At 41.8% G+C, this 16900-nt stretch overlaps 1 protein-coding gene across 4 annotated transcripts in view; it reads left to right on the forward strand.

Moving 5' to 3' along the window:
• The window catches only part of pacsin1b (protein kinase C and casein kinase substrate in neurons 1b), a 101800-nt gene extending 88597 nt beyond the window's left edge, over positions 1-13203 (forward strand). For all 4 annotated transcript variants that reach the window (XM_015342304.2, XM_015342305.2, XM_015342306.2 and 1 more), the window contains 3 exons: positions 1552-1679; positions 2991-3184; positions 8265-13203. In XM_015342304.2, the coding sequence (XP_015197790.1) occupies positions 1552-1679; positions 2991-3184; positions 8265-8374 (432 nt within the window). In that variant the 3' untranslated portion in view covers positions 8375-13203. The remainder of the gene's footprint in view (positions 1-1551; positions 1680-2990; positions 3185-8264) is intronic.
• Positions 13204-16900: the final 3697 nt, after the last annotated feature.

The raw sequence follows: 16900 nt of genomic DNA on the forward strand, positions 1-16900 counted from the left end.
TAAAGCGCTTTGAGTGAAGTGTCCAGAAAAGCGCTACATAAATAAAAGCAATTATTATTATTATTACTGTACCAGGGAGGGCAGCCGGGTCAGCCCGGGACTGTCCAGCTTGAGACTGACATTGACTGACCAGTTAGACACAATGATCCTCCTCTCTCAGAGGTAATTCCTGGCTCCAGTTTAGGACAGACGTCTGTCTGATTACTGTCTGCTCCTGTGGCTATATCCAAGCATCAGATACATCAGACTGGTTAAGCAATGGAGTGTCCTTTTTATGGAATAGTTTTCTGCAAAGCCTGAGCACCTCTCTCAACTATACTGGCTACATCCAGGGGTTGTCAGAAGACAGCTCCCCTTCAGCTTTCCAGAGGCAGAGTAGTTTCTTTCAGGGTGAACTAATTTGTCAGACTTTGAATTTGTCAGTTCTGATCCATTTAACCTGTCATTTGACCACTTTCCTTCCTCACCTGGGAAAAATATTGAAATTATGACAACTAGATTCAATGAGATCCAAAGGAAAGCAGCCAGGCTAATGTTCAGTCTCCTCCTTCAAGATCTGACAAGGAAATATCACTGTACAGTAGCTGTGTTTCAGTCTATACCAGAAAACCATGTTGATCCTTAAATGGATTTTGTTGCCTTTTTGTATGTGTGTGACTTATGCGGGACTCCCAGATAGACTTCCTGTCTTTGGGTGTGTCGTCATTCACAAGGTGGGACATTCATTACTGTTGGTTCTATATGATTTCCATCCCCACCCAGACTGATGATATCGGATTTTATGCAGATAACAGCCAGGGAATTAATTGCACTCTCTTGTTGTACTTGCACAACAAATAAGATGGTTATATGTGAGATAAGACCCTTGTCCCATCTAGTTAGCAGTAGCTTAATAATCTGAGGATCTTATGCAGCTTTTTAGTGAATATTGTCTGTGAATCAGTGTCAACCACATGGTAGGACAGTTTGTTCCAGACACCCACCACCCTTTGTGTAGGAAAGCGCCTCCTTTGCTCCCTCTTAAACATACTTCCTCTGGTTGTGTCCTTGTGTTTTTGTTTTCAATTCTGATACAAAGTAATCTATTGGTTTTCTTGTGTCAGTTCCTTTCAGGACTTTGAATACTCATATTAATTCCTCTTGCAATCTCTTCTGTTCAATCTCACATTTTACCAGATATCAAATCAAATACAAAACAGGTCACAGATTTTCTCAGATGCTAAAGACTTGGGTGGAATCATACCTTTCTGTAAACTAGTAAACTTGAATACTTTGACAAGGGATGAACAGTCCTGAAGTAGGCCAGTATTATTTATCAGCTGATAAATTAAATTTGCCTGAAAAACCTGCAGGACTCCTGCCTTCAAGATTGCCTTTGTCCTACTCTGGCCTCTTGTTAGAGTACTCTTTCTTGGGGTCCTTGCCTGTTGGGGTCCTGATTGAGGAAGAGAAACACACGGGGTTCACGATTCACCCCTTCTCTGCTCATGTAGGTCAGCTGTAGTAGGCGCATGAGGACTGACAAGGATTGTCTTGGTTTTTTCCCTGCAGGAGTACAACCCTGACCTGACCCACACCATCACTAAAAGAGATAAGGTTAAAAAACCGAATGAAGGAGTGACCTTGACTAATGTCACCCCTGGAGTGGAGCATGTGGCACAGGCTGGTGACAGGGGCAGGTAAGTGATGGCCTTATGAAAATGGTCATACCATTGCAGTGAGAGGGAAGGGAGGGAGTTATAAGACAAAGTTTAGAATGAATGGCAAAGAAGTGTCTAGAGCACAAAAAAACTATGTCGCCGCTACATGCTCTGCATAGCAGCCATATCACCCTGCAGCTCATACATGACAACTCACTGAAGCAATTCACATCTGACAACCCACTGAAGCTCAGCAGGTATGAGCCTGGTCAGTACCTGGATGGGAGACTGGCACACTATGGCTGCTGTCACATCATCCAGGTGGGGCTGCACACTGGTGGTGGTGGAGGGGAGTCCCCATTACCTGTGAAGCATTTTGAGTGGAGTGTCCAGAAAAGTGCTATATAAGTGTAAGAAATTATTACATTCAGCCAATGGTACAGAAATTAATCTACAGTCGCTCAGAATGTTAAAATGTTCCCATAATTGTATTTTCACAGTTTTGAGTTCAACTGGTTGAATTTTAAAAACTGATAATAAACATAAAATGACACAAGAAAAGTTACAAATGAGAGGAGACCCTCAGCCTGTTTGGTTGTTTGGTTGCCTGGATCATTGGCATCACTGATCTGAGAATCCTATTCCCTCAACTCTTAGGATACGACACATTTAGCACCAGCTACCTGGCTATGGAGATAGAGACTTTTACCCCTCTGTGTAAAGTAAGGTCTCCTGGCTTGTGACCTGAGTATTGAGGCTGACTTTGAAGATGTGGCTTATATGGACTTGCTCAATACCTTTTGGGATTTTCAAAATCAAGTCTGAATCAAGTCCCAATGTTCTTAAGGTTTTACTTTAGTTAAGGTCCCAAGGTAAATAACTGTAGTTAATATGTTTGGTAGGAGTTACTTTATGGTTGGAGGCTTCTCAAGAGAAGCTTCTTGAGAGCTTTAAGTATTGCAGCTTTTCCTTCTGATCAGGTGTTCTGTTTGCTCTCTGTTCTGTATTGCTTCTAGTTCAGGGGAGCCCAAATCCAGTCATTGAGGGCCACCGTCCGGCAGGTGTAATTGGTCTCTGTAAATCTCCAGCTTCTTAAGAACATGGAAGGGCTTCAACTTTTTCAATTAAGCAAATCATGAGTTTGATTAGGTAATTAAGGGCTTGGGTAGGAAGAAAACCCAAAACCTAGTGGCCCTCCTGGACTAGAGTTGTGTCCCCATGCTCAAGACCCATTCAGTGTGATATTGTGATATTTAGGGTCCTTATTGAGTTTGGTTTCCTGTGTCTCCCAGTCTGTGCCAGTGCTGGTTGCTGGCGCTCTGACCCTTTGTCCTGTCTGCCTCTCTCCAGCGTGAGCAGCTACGACAAGAACCAGACCTACTCGGCTGAGTGGTCCGATGAGGAGCCCGCCAACCCCTTCACTGGCAACGAGACCAACGGGGGCGCCAACCCCTTCGAGGAGGAGTCGGCCAACAAAGGGGTGCGCGTGCGGGCGCTGTACGACTACGACGGGCAGGAGCAGGACGAGCTGAGCTTCAAAGCTGGTATGGGCCAGGGCTCGCAGTCCAGAACCGAACACAGCTATTGACTTTCTTCTGAGGTTTCTGACACCAGTGCATCTGTTTTCGAACTACCTTATTAGATTCAGGGTCGTGGGGGAGCAGCCTATCCCAGCAATCAATGGGTACAAGTGGGGTTACACCCTGGACAGGATGGCAGTCCATCGCTGGGCAGACACAGACACAAACAAACACACTCACACCATGACCAATTTTCCCAGAAGGCAATTAACCTACCTGTATGTCTTTGGACTGTGGGAGGAAACTCATGGGAAGAGCATTCAAACTCCACGGAGACAGCAACCAGGAATTAAACTCGGGACTCAAGTGCCATGAGGCAGCAACGTTAACCACAGCACCACAGTGGAATTCAACAGAGCTGTAAATAAGCAATTACAAACCCAGGCTCTTACCTGAAAAGAGAATGCTTTCTCATACCCCAATAAAATCTTACATCAGGTGCTGGATTAATAGCTTGTGATTGGTGGGATACTGTTTAGAGCTAGGCCTACTTTTGATTTAGTCTTCATTTTAGCATGGTTCGTTCTGAGTCAAGTTTTCTCAAGAGCTACTTTCATTACCAGCCAGTGTGGTGATAAAGTGTGATGAGGTCCCGGAGTCAAATATAGGCTGTTGAACTGTATGTGTCGAGTTGCAAGTTCTCCCCATGCCTGCATGTTTTTTTTTCTCAAAGTGATCTTGTTTTCTCCTGCTTCCCAGGGACACATATGAAAGCTGGGCTTCACAGCTCATTACTCTGCCCTATCAAGGGTGACTCGGATGTTACTAAAATATATGAGTATTAATAGGTGTGATGTTTTTATTTTTTATTTTTTTACAGCCTTTGGGTCTGAGCAAGCTATGTTCTGAATAACAAAATCCAAATTTGTATATATTTAAAATATTGTAATTTGTAGAGATCTATGTAGATCTCTAGTGCAAGAACCCTGTAGCTGAGAGACAGTAGTGCTATCCACCCTGCTGCCTGTACAGTATCTTATTCCAGGAGGTAACAAAAGAGTTTCGTGCTTCTGGGAGTTATTCTGTGTACAGTTAGTGCTGGCTGTGTAATGACAGAGAAACAGAACCAAATGCGCTCAAAAGGGCTGAGTGGTTTTCTCTCAGTTGTAGCCTTTCTGAGACAGGCAGGGTAGCCAGGATTCTAATGGATGGTACAGTATCAGTCAGGAATTGAACTCACTTTAAAAATGAGAATACAGCCAGCAGCAATCCCATCATCCTCCACACAGCTCTCAGCCTGCAGGGACAAACCCTCGCTATGGTTAGTCACTTTTGAGTGGGCTCGTTACCAATTATGACATTTATTACACACACCTGCTACAATTTAACTCAATTGATGACAATTATCTTAGTGTCACTAAGGTACTATTAAGATCTCTGGTTCTAAAATGGGTGTCAGCATTCATTCTTTGGAAAGATGTGATCAATTAGCATATTGACTCATTACACTGTGATCAAAGGATGACGCGTCTCTTGTAAGCCACAGAACAACACAAGCCCTTGCTGCTGTATTGAAAGCGCTTGAGGCTCACTGAAATGACAGGCTGTCACTGTGGCAGGAGTCAATGGAAATGAGCAAGGATGTGGATACCCAGTGCAACGTGGCTAAAACCCTCATTATTCCAGCTTTTAATGCTTTTGTTAGTATAATGTATTTAATGGAACAAGCAAAGGTTTATTCCATGCTGAAAAGAGCAGAACGGAAACACGTTTTCGGCTGTGGAGCCTTCTTCGGGTGTGAACTGCATTGTGACATACGAAGAAGGCTCCACAGCCGAAATGTTGTGTTTCGGTTTTTCTCTTTTCACCATTGAATAAACCTTTAATTGTTCCTTTGCAGCCTACGCATGCTGACGCAGCTACCTACTTGAACTACTTAATGTATTTAATAACTAGTCATTTGACAGATCCTTTTATCTAAAACTAGGCAGCACAGACTAAGGACTTAATTGTTGCTGCCAAATTTCTTGTAATAGGATATTGTTTCCTGGTTTTATTTCTACCTAAACTCTTACTTACCTAATTGACTTCTTTATTTGCTACTGTATATTTGACAAGTTGAAGGCTTTTCTTTTTTTAAAGTGGAGCTTTAAAGCAAATTTTTAACACCTGCTGAACAGAGACCCTTGAAGATTGGCATTGGTCTCCCCAGGTTTAAAATCGTATCTGAAAAGACAGAGCAAAAGGGCGTTAAGCATCCTGCTCAGAGCAGCTTAGAATGAGAGGGTTTGATCCAGTAACCTCCTGAAAATATATTCTCCCTTCTAGGCACTAGACCACCTAGACTCCAGTAATCTGCAACTGGCAATAATTGTATAATGAGGGTGTTGTCAGTTCTCAGTACTGTGACAGTCAGAAGCAGAAAGGTTATTTTAACTAAGGCAGGGTTTCCCAATCCCAGTACTGGAGGCTGCTGGGTATTAAAGAAAATAACAGAATTTGACTCTATTCAAAAGATTGGGATTTTATTGACTTACTAAAGGCAAACGCAATCTACAACATTTTCAAGAGCCTCAAAACATTCAAACAGTTCAATTCCAGACCTGAGGTCTGCATGGAGCTGTATGTTCTCCCTATGTTGTGTGGGTTTCCTCTGGGTGCTCTGGTTTCCTCCCACAGTTTGAAAACATGCTGGTAGGTTAATCGGTGGACATGTCTGTCTGTGCTCTGCGATGGAGTGACGTCCCATCCAGGATATATCCTGTCTCGTGGCCAATGCTTACTAGGATAGGCTCCGGCTCCCCCACAACTTGAACTTGAACTTGAACTTTATTGCCATATGTAACTGGTACTGGTCTGGTCTCGATTGTAAAACAAGTGTAAAAAACAAAACAAAGTGCAAAGTGCAAACTTGTATATCAAGACAATATACAATCAAACAGTAGACAATGTACAAGTAAACATGTAGACAGTTTGAATGTAAACAATACAGACATGTAAACTGGAGATGGAGATGTGCAATAAATAGGAAATCATAAAGAGGTAGATGGTGATGGTGTAGGTGTGGTCCGAGGGGGATGGCTAAATGTGTTCGCCAATCTCACTGCTTGTGGATAGAAGCTACTGAAGAATCTAGTGGTAAGTGTCCGTATGCTCTTATATCTCTTGCTCATGCCCGGGGTGGTGACTGTCCTCTGTGATGGCCAGAATTCTACCACGGCAGCGGTCAGAGCTGTTTAATCTCGGTGAGACCGCAGCCGATGATCTTCTGGGCCATATTGACCATTCTCTGCAGTGCCTTTCTTTCTCGCGAAGGGGTGTTGCTAAACCACACAGTGATCCCGTTGGTGAGGATGCTCTCGATGGTGCAGTGGTAGAAGTTCACCAACAATGTATTGGCATCCCCCATCGCTTGAGGCACCTCAAGAAATAAAGGCGCTGCTGAGCCTTCTTCATGATAGAGTCAGTGTTCACAGTCCAGGTTAGATCTTTAGAGATGTGAATTCCCAAAAACCTAAAGCTGGTGGCTGTTTCCACTTCCGTTCTACAATACTGAGTGGGCTGTGAGCATGTGGCCTGTGTCTCCGAAAGTCCACTATTAGCTCTTTCATTTTCTTTATGTTCAAGTCCAGGTTATTGCTATGACAGCACCTAAGTACTGTAGCTGTACGACCTCATGATCTACTACAATCCTGTAGTACATCAAGATTAAAAACACCCAAATGTTTCATGCGCGCCAGGATCTTAAACAGAGATAAAATGACTCTCAATGGAGTTATACTGTAGACTAATAGAACATTGTCTTTTTTGTAAAGGTGACAGAGATGACCCTCCAAATGTTTTGCAAAATGAAGTTTCTTTAATATTCTTCACAAAGTGAAGTTTGTATTAACTGTTGTAAAATAATTATGCTTATTTTCATATCCTGATTAATAGCACAGGATTTGTGCAGCAGCTTCAATAATCTGTATTACTTTTTGTGTAGTTTTTTACAAAACATTAATATATATTTTAAAAAGAAATTTAGAATGACAAGATGAGGTGAAACTCTAGGCATTTCCCTGCTTAAAGCAGACATAGATACCTTAGCTAAGGCAGGGATAGACTTAGTCAGATATTTTGCCTATGCATCAATAATGCTAGAATTGTTTTAAAACCATTGAATTAGACCACCATTTATTAGTTTCTTTTACTGTGTATTTTAATCAATAGACCATATTGACTTGTACACAATAAGGACCAAAGATACAATAGCTGCCATCTGTACTGTGCTACCACAAAAATTAGAAATTACAGCTAATAATGTGTCAGTTACCCTGCAAGTATATTACAGCTGCAGCACACAGGGTCCTCTTGAGAGACTGGCCTCGTCTGTAGAGATATGGGCTCACCCAGTGGTTTTCTCAGGAGATAATAAATATGTGGGCTGACTCTTGGGTTCAGTGGCATTTTGTGTCCTGAATCATTCATCCATTGGGAATATTTTTTAACCACTGCCTATCAACCCTTTAGGCTGTCTAAATGAATACATTAGTTAGGTCTGCTGTTGCCTTCAGTGACTCACCAGAGGCATTTGTACCTACATTAATGCCATTTTTACGGTCATTTACATCGGCCTTCTTCCCTGTAGTACTGCGTATTGAGGTTCAGTCTGCTCTTTGTAGTCCTATGGAACATCCATCCATTTTTGAGCTGCTTTACCCAATTCAGGGTCGCAGGGGAGCTGGAGCATTTCCCAGCAAGCAGCAGGTACAAGGATGGGACACCAGTCAGTTGCTAGACACACCCAGACACAGACACACACATTCAAACTAGGGCCAATTTTCCCAGAAGCCAGTGTGTCTTTGGACTGTGGGAGTAACCCAAGGACCCCAGAAGACCCACACATGAAGATGGGGAGAACATACAAACTTCACGCAGATAGCACCCCAGGAATTGAACTGAGAACCCCAGTGCTGGGAGGCAGCAATGCTAATCAGTGCGACATCATGCCAGCCCTTATGGAACATTCCTTTCTCGAATTCTTTGGTTGGGCTATCCACCAGGTGTTACGGTCACAATAGAGGCTCACTGTAACATTGTTTGTCTGTTTTCTTCTTTGCAGGGGATGAGCTGACCAAACTGGAAGACGAGGACGAACAGGGCTGGTGTAAAGGTCGTCTAGACAACGGCCAGCTCGGCTTGTACCCAGCCAATTATGTGGAGTCCATATAAAAACCTGATCAGAGGACGCCCAATCGGAGGCAGCTCAGACTGTACCGTCCAATCGTACCGCAGATAGCCAGAGACTTCAGAGCATCTCTTCCCTTGTCAGACTGACAAACCAAGCAGTCTTAACAAAACACAACCTTAGTCATTTAAAAGAAGACTACGTATTTATCCACTGTGGAGGAGGGGGATTTAAAAGAACAAAAGAGAACCATATATATATAAATACCATCCTAAATGCAAGTGCAGGGAATCGTTTTGCATTTTTGTGTAGCTGTGTTCAATATGAATTTCGTGCAGCTGATATGACATTTGTGTAGCGGTTTGTTCTCCTATACAATATGAGTATTATGTAGTCGATGACACTTGTGTAGCCAGAATGAGCTATGCAATGTGCATTGTGTATTTTTGATGACATTTTGTGTAGCAGTCTTGATGCTATGCGTAACACAGTCCTCATTCTTGCATTGGTAATCTGTTGTGTAGCGATGAAATGCTATACAATGTTTTCTTCTGTGGTTTGGTTACATTCCTGTTAGCGGTATGTGATATACAATGTGTTGTTTTTTTTTTTCTTGTGTTTAATTCCGGTTCGGTAGCAGCATGTGCTACATGATACTCATTCTGTGCATTTCAAGAACTTTATCTCAAGCAGCATTTACACAGCACACACAAAACAGTGTCGGGCATCCCTGAGGCCACACTGCTGAACAGTAATTCACTGCTGCATTGTAGTACCTGGAAATACCCTTTCAATTTCTGTTGAGCTATTGGGAGAACATTTCTCCAACACAGCGCACAGGGGATCCCAGTTGTTTTCTTTCTTCATCCTTTTTTATATGCTGTATATGTGCTTGGCTTTTTTTTCCAGTTTTTAGTTGCTGTGTTTTTATTTTCAAGTGAACGCTTGAGATCATTCTTTAAATGGTTTAATGTTAAGGGAGAGGTGCCGTAAGAGAAGAATTTGGGTTCTTTTCAATCTTTGGTGATTTTTTTTTCATAGCAGCTGTCTTAGAGTAAGGTTCCAGCTGATTTATTGATGAATTGTCACCCGCTGGTTGGGGGTTGGGGGAGACTTTGTTTCAGAGTTGGAATAGTCTCTGGCTTTGAAAGCCTCGTGAGGGGCTGAAGCCACAAATTCAGCATGCTGAGAGTCAGGCTGTTCTTGGCACCCTGCAGGCTGTGACTCCTGGTCCGCCGGAGAGGCACGGCCGAGCTGTGTTTCTCTTTCATTGTTCAACACCAGCGTTTAGTCCATCACTTTAACAGAAAGCATAACTCCATGACTCTGTTGTCATTCTGTTCTTTTAAATAGAAGATAGAACCCCCTTCCCCCTTCCCCTGCCTGCAGGCTTTTGTGCATTGATTTAACAAAAAGGCTTTGATTTGATCTCCTGGGTGCGTTTTTACCCTTTAATTTGTTAACATGGAAATTCTGTTCTTTCCTGTAAGTGGTCCTGTTCCCTTCCAGGCTGCTGGGGGCTCCTGCGTGTTGCTCACTTGAGTAAAACGTGCTCGTCCTCTTCAGATGGAGGTGCCAGAATTAAACCGAAATCTCTTTTGAACAGAAATCATGACGAATTTGTGTTAAACCACAGACTACTAAATAACCGACCCCCTTACAAAACAATGTCCCATCCATTTGCAGTAGGATAGGACAAGTAGCAGTCCTTCTTGCACGAGCTCAGATTGTACCTCTCAGACATGAACACACGGGAACACAATGTCCTCACACTGTCTTCCACTTAGACGCCGATCAAAAAGGGAAAGAACTGCAATTTTTTAAATAGTACGCACGCACAAAAAAAGGGTAAGTAGCAAGAAATAGAATAACACATAACAGCCTAAGCAAAACTGAGCCAAAGAGAGACTTTAACAGCCCACAAACCACCTGCCCTTGCAGCACTCCTAACACCTCTTAACCATGGCTGACAGAAGACTGAGTCCCCCAGAATACTCTGTGGAATGCTGAGACTGGAACTCTCTGTGACTTTTAAAGCAAGCAAACTGTACTCCATTCTTTGTGCTGCAGGATGCATCCCGTTTAATTAAATACAGTTCCTTGCTGGGTGCGAGAATCAAAGTTGTTCGAAGGCACAGGATTTTGTCTGATCTGCAATTGCTCTTTTACTGTTTTGCTTTTTACCTTTGCAACCAGCACAGCTGGTAGCTGCTGAATGTGTCTAAGAGGGTTGTCAAAAACTGATCCATCTATAAGCATATAAGCATACTGTAACTTCTAACTCATTTCCCCAATGCACAATTATATCTTTTAAATCAATACCTCTCTTCTTAACCTAACTTCAGTACTGTATTGAATGTTCTTTTATTTTTTTTTGTGACGGATTTATGGCTCAGAGCGCATTTCAGATCTCCCATGAAGTCCTCTTGTAGTTCTGGTGAGTAAATCCTACCAGCTTTTAATTATCAGGGGAAAAAAAATCTCAAAATCCAAAATATTTGCAGAGAAGCGTGTATTTCGAAATTCAGACTTATTCTGTTGTTCATCTGCATATGAAGGCACTTACAAAAGAAGTTTCCTGTCACTATGAAACTTTGCTCACTCACAAAGCTGTATTACAAGCTGTACCATATAACCTTTTTTGTCAAAAAATCTGAAAATATACTATAAGATGCTTTTCTTCAACTTTACAATATATAGTACTACAGGACTCTAAACTGCATGGTTCAATAATGTGAATAAGGATTATGTACTGTATGGGTTCGATACCTCTTATTCCTATACGTTGGCACAGCTTAATAATTACTTTCTACTTGAGCTCATTTAACTCTAGCTGACGAGTAGTGAGAGTGGATCATTATAATTGGATAATAACACAAGGATGAAACTCAAGTTCTAAAAAACGGAAATTGTTCAGAATTGTTTTTGTACTTAGTCCTTTCTCATTGTAATTTATTTCTATTTTTTTAGTTGGTTTCTACCTGAGCTTTTGTGTCTTTTTTAAGTAGTTCATCTTGAGGTGTCCAGTTTTTCTCCAAAGGCAGAAATTATTTTACAGATGTAAAACTGAAAACAATGTGCTCGTATTTGAACAATAAGCCTTTACCAGCATAAATGAGAAGATCCAACTTTAATACAAGACACAGAGCAAAATGTTCCCTCTTGCGCAGTTTAATTTAAATGTTTAATACCTCTGCTGTTTGTTAATTTCTTACAAATGGCATTGGAGGTTTCAGACCAGATTCTCCTATGATTTCACAGGTATGAAATAAAATGCAGTACTTTTAATATTGGTCATTTTTAAGATATGGAAAAAGACCAAACCTCATAATTGTTGTGCCTGTTATAACTGTTTTTGGTTAAATGCAGTTGCTAGATTGTGTCAGAAGGCTATAAGACTTGAAGTAACAGTACTGAATTAACACCCCATAGATTCAAGTCTGAGTTTCAGTATTACTGGCCCACAATATTCACGTTGGATAAGATATTTTGATACCAAAGTAGTTTGTTTTACTTAAACATTCACAACAGATTTTCAACTTATAATCGCTATTTAATAATAATAATGTCTTTTAATACTTATAACCCCTGTTAGTTTATTTGAATGTACTTTGCTAGATTTGCATGTAGAAATTTTGGCTCTATCTGTCTCAGCATATCTGCATGTGAAGAAAATAATACAGCTTCCAGGTTTTAACTGCCCATTAAGAGGCACATCCTTCCTGACTGTAGCCTTGAGATGTGGTTCACAGTCTTCCCCCAGTGTCACAGAGAAACTAGTTACGTGTAAAACGTGAATGTAAAGTGATTCTATTTTTCTGTAACTGTAACTGAGTACTGTATAATAGTCACTCCCACAGTACTCTCTGTATATCTGCATTCACAGTACAGGGTTGGACACCATTGTAACCTGAATGCTGAAACTGTAGAGATTATAAAAAACAACAGACTCCTTTCTTGGTGTCAGTAACAATTAGTTCCACGATGTCTTTTTGCAGCAAGTGTTATGGTTTGGCACTGCTGAAAAGGAGGAAATCTATGATCTGAGCCCTCGTTTCGCCCAGATTTCTCATGACACCAGCCCGTACATACGTCTTAGTTCCCACTTTGAGTCCGGCCTAACAAACTCAGTGCACTTCAAAGGGTCCTGCTCTCCAATACACACAGACAGAACCGGAATCTGGGATCAGAACCTGGGAAGAAAGGAATAACGCAGTGTTCTTAATGTCTATGTCGGTTCTGCGTACTTTTAAAAAAACGTGATTGTTTCATCGGCAAAATGCGCGCAAATATATGATCAAGTGAACAGATTAAAAACAGAAGTCTTTACTTGAATATACATATGCTGTATGAAATAAATCAGGAGAAAAACAAAACAGTAGGTTCCATAGTGTATTTATTTTTAATTTGTTTCAAATGCAATTGTGAACCTATAAGGGCAAGCGATGGTCTCACGCTTTCTCAGATTTGTATATGATGATGTAATTTAAAGAATATATTATATTGTAACTGTACAACTGTGGGGGATATCACAAAACCTTGACAGAAGTGAAGCGTCAAAGAGAGATGTATATGTAAATGCTTTTTTAATTTTGGTGTTTCTTTGTTTTTTGGGGGGGGGGGGGGGGCAATGTTGTGAAAATCTATTTTAGCAGTCTAGAACCTGTATGTATGTTTAGATTTAGTGCTGTAATCTTGAAACTTCCCAGCTGGTGTAGTGCCTGTTCATCTTACGGTTAGAAGATCAATACGTTGGAAAAAAAACTACGAATAATGGATTAAATTATAACGAATAAAACTGGATGAAAGTTGTCGTGACGATGTCAAAGCAATATTGGTCTGAAAGAAAAAAATGGTTTGTGGTGAAGACGAATGTTGTGTGGGTCTTCTTTATTTCCGGGTTGTGAGCGTGGCGCTTCAGTGGGAAGCTCACACCCATTCAGCAAGGGAGTGTCTGGCGACAATGCCGAATTGTTGTAAATGCACTGCACCACTTTCCACATTTCACTAGGCCTGCTGTCTTACTGGACCTTCTCCCAATACAGGGTCACGGGAGAGCTGGAGCCTATCCCAGCAAGCACTGGGTAAAGACAGGATACACCCCGAACAAAACACCAGTCCATCACGCGGCAGACAGACACACACACTGACACCAGGGCCCCTTTTCCCAGAAACCAGTTAACCTACCAGTGTGTCGTTGTAGTGGGGGAGCAAACCAGTTCAAACATGGGGAGAACATACAAACTCCACACAGATAGTACCCCTGGTTCCTAATCAAACACAACACTGCAAGGCATCAATGATAACAACTGCTCCACTGTGCTGCCTATGTTTCATGTAATAATTCTTTATCAACAGTTTCCTCAAAGACATGACGGGTAGATAAGTGTTCATAATGGCCATGGTCTACTGGAATGGTGATTACAATAATGTGTGTCTTACCTGGGCGTGGGGTAAGATCTTTAAATAGGGAAAATAGATGAACAGCCATAAGGCGAAAACAGTGCTATTTATTTTACAGTGTGACAAAATAAAAAACTATATTGGAGCTTTAACCGTACTTCAATGATTCTCTCGCTATACGTAGCAAGGCAGGAAAGCTGCTTCCTGGGCATAAAAACCTCAGGTACTCTCCCATTCCATTCCAAAAACAACTTTCAATAATATTCATGTTCCTCCCCAAGAAAAAGCACATTCATAGGCTCGTTGGTCAGTTATTTTTCACTCCCTTCATCCTCTGGTGCAGCATAACAGAACGCTCCCTTTCCAGTAAGCAGAGGGCTCTGGAACCCTGAAAGGCTCAGCTTCTGGGTTTTAACTGTAACTTGTCCGATTGTCTTCCCCCAGTGGATGAGGTGACTAACGACGGCGGATTATTTCCCAGTGCTCACTGGGTGATATGGTGAATTGCCATCTTGTCTCCACCTACTGCTCTCTTATGGAAGGAAATCCCAATGGTCAACCTCAGCTGGTGATATGAACCAAGCCTCTGTAAACAATGTCTAAACCCGAGCCTAACCTGTGCTTTTACTGGCTGAGGTGCCTGGGAGACCCCATGACACAGTGCCATAGACAGTACCTCTGTACATCACATAGCTCACCGTTTTATTATGAAAGATACATTTCTGATCTCAGTTCTGATGGCCGACAAAGATTTTAGGGAGAAGAGAAGCAGGTGTTCACCTTGTTCAGGTTAACTGAGAATTTGAAGCTCATCTGTCATACTCACTCTAGGACATGTGTCCTGTCACCCATGGCAACCAACAATCCTGATTGTACTTACTACTGCCATCTGCCTGCTCACTCCACCTTGCACCCGGGTTCACCACAGCTGGTCAGAGCAATACAAGTTATATCATCATTCTACATTTCTTAAATGTGGATAAAGCTCACAGCTCTCTGGCTGTATAAGGCTTAGCAGTTTAATGATTTTGACCTTTGTTGAGGAGGGAGGATCTCTCAATGTTTTGTGTAGTGTCATCATTTGAAGATTCAGGTACAGCTATTTGTGTTTCTCCTCACAGAGGTACCGTTATTGACTGGCCTGTATTTTATTGTTTTCCAGCATGATGGCATCAGAACACTCTCTGTGCAGCACAGAAAGTCAGGTGAACGTTGAGATAATTAACCAGTTTGGACTAACCCCACACGTCCAAATGCTATATAGAATTTGTGGGCCAAAACTTTATGAGGGTGGCAGAGTTTTTTGCATTGCTGCCTCTGTGTGGCTTTTGTCTGTTTTCTCTGTTTACATGTGGGTTTCCTATCACATTCCAAAGACATACTGGTAGGTTAATATTTCTTCTAGGAAAACTGACCTAGTGTAAGTAGGTGCGTTTTCGTGCGTCTGCCCTGCGATGGAGGTTGCACTTACAGTGTTCCTCAAGTAGAGGGCAGTGTTGGTCTGTTAAGATGGTAAACTGTCGGACGGAAAGTAAGGAAATTGTACGATTTAACGTAACACATGCCCATAGGAATCCCGCACCCTCCGTATGTCCCCCCAAGTGCAGTTCGCCCTTTCCCAGGTACGCGACACAGTTCATCAAAATAAATAGAATATTTGGTACAGTTGCTATGCATTTTATTATTATTTAGTCTACAAATAGTATGTTTATTTCTAAATGTTTAGGTAAAACAAAACCCTCTTTGTTGCGTCGTTTTTTTACCTAAAAGTAACTTAGTAATCTTTTCATTATCGAATACAGAACGTTAAATAATTACTGCGCTAATATTTGATTCTGATAATCTCTACATTAATAAACGAAGTCCTTTTTCAATCCCACTCGGTACAGTATTACTGGAGTGACCAAAGAACACACAGTCCTAAAGTTAAACTCGCACCGCAGTTATTATACTTACACAATTATACTGTACTTGTTTAGAGAGGTTTACCTCTAAAAGATGTATATGAATTAATGAGGACTGTGTTAAATTTCACCTCTTTCACCATAGAATATTACAGTGGTTCTCACACCTGCAGATTTGTATTTCACATTAGTTTAACTAATGGAAGCCTCAATAGCTTGCTTAATTGGGACATTTGCAATCTCTTATCTATTCAAACGTTTTGGATTTTATTTTATTTTTGAAGTGCAGCCATTGAAAAGTACCACCACTAAAATGTTCATGAACTAAAAACAGTCAAACATGTCAAATTAATCCTGTTATTAAATAAATTTAGGGTTCAAGCATGTGACTGAGAGAGCTGTCCAGGAACAAAAACTAGCAGGCTAGGAGTAGTATTTGGAGGTCTCCAGGACTGGGTGCCATGCCCCAAAGGTACAGTACAGTATATACAGTGTTATGTATTGATTGCCTTGCGATGGACTGGCGTCCTGTCCAGGGTGTGTCATGCCTTGTGCCTATTGCTTACCGGATAGACTCTGGTCACGCTGTGTCCCTGAATTGGATAAAGCAGTTTAGAACATGAATGGATGTTATATAGTATTTGTGTATGATAATGCCATCTTGCAGGCTCCTTCACCTTAGTTTTGAACTCAAAAGTCCTTTTGTAGAGAAAAGGACCTTGAACCTCTGTTCCACGTGTTTGTGTGCTTGTGGAGCTGGTCCTCCTCAATGTGACAAGAGGAGCTCTCCCTGCTCCTGCTGGGATTCAGTACTGGTCTCTCGCAGGCTCGGAGCACCCACAGCGCTGCTCCCTAGATAGCAGATAGTTCCGTTGTGCTGGAAGACCAGTCTCCAGCTGTGGCAGTCTGACACTTCTTCGATTTCAGAGGGGGGCAACGTCCCTCCTGTCACTGGCTCAGTCCATGTGTACATCAGGGACCCCCCCCCAATCCTGTATCCGCAGGGCCTCAGTCACCTGGACTTGTAAGAAGCCAAACCAGGGCATTATTTGCTTAATTGGACCAACTTACCAACTTCTCCCAGCTCTACAAGTGCTTCTGCTTTAAAGACACCCAGAAAGCCTGTAGACAGATCGACCCTCCAGGACTGTATTTGCCAGAGGCAGTAAAGAACTGCCGGGATACTTCATAACTGTCAAAAACTTCATAAATATAGGTAGTTAGGTTGTACAGCCTATTGATTTACACCTCTGTGTTCTGAAT

This window comes from Lepisosteus oculatus, chromosome 5, assembly GCF_040954835.1.
Source record: "Lepisosteus oculatus isolate fLepOcu1 chromosome 5, fLepOcu1.hap2, whole genome shotgun sequence".
Lineage (NCBI taxonomy): Eukaryota > Metazoa > Chordata > Actinopteri > Semionotiformes > Lepisosteidae > Lepisosteus > Lepisosteus oculatus.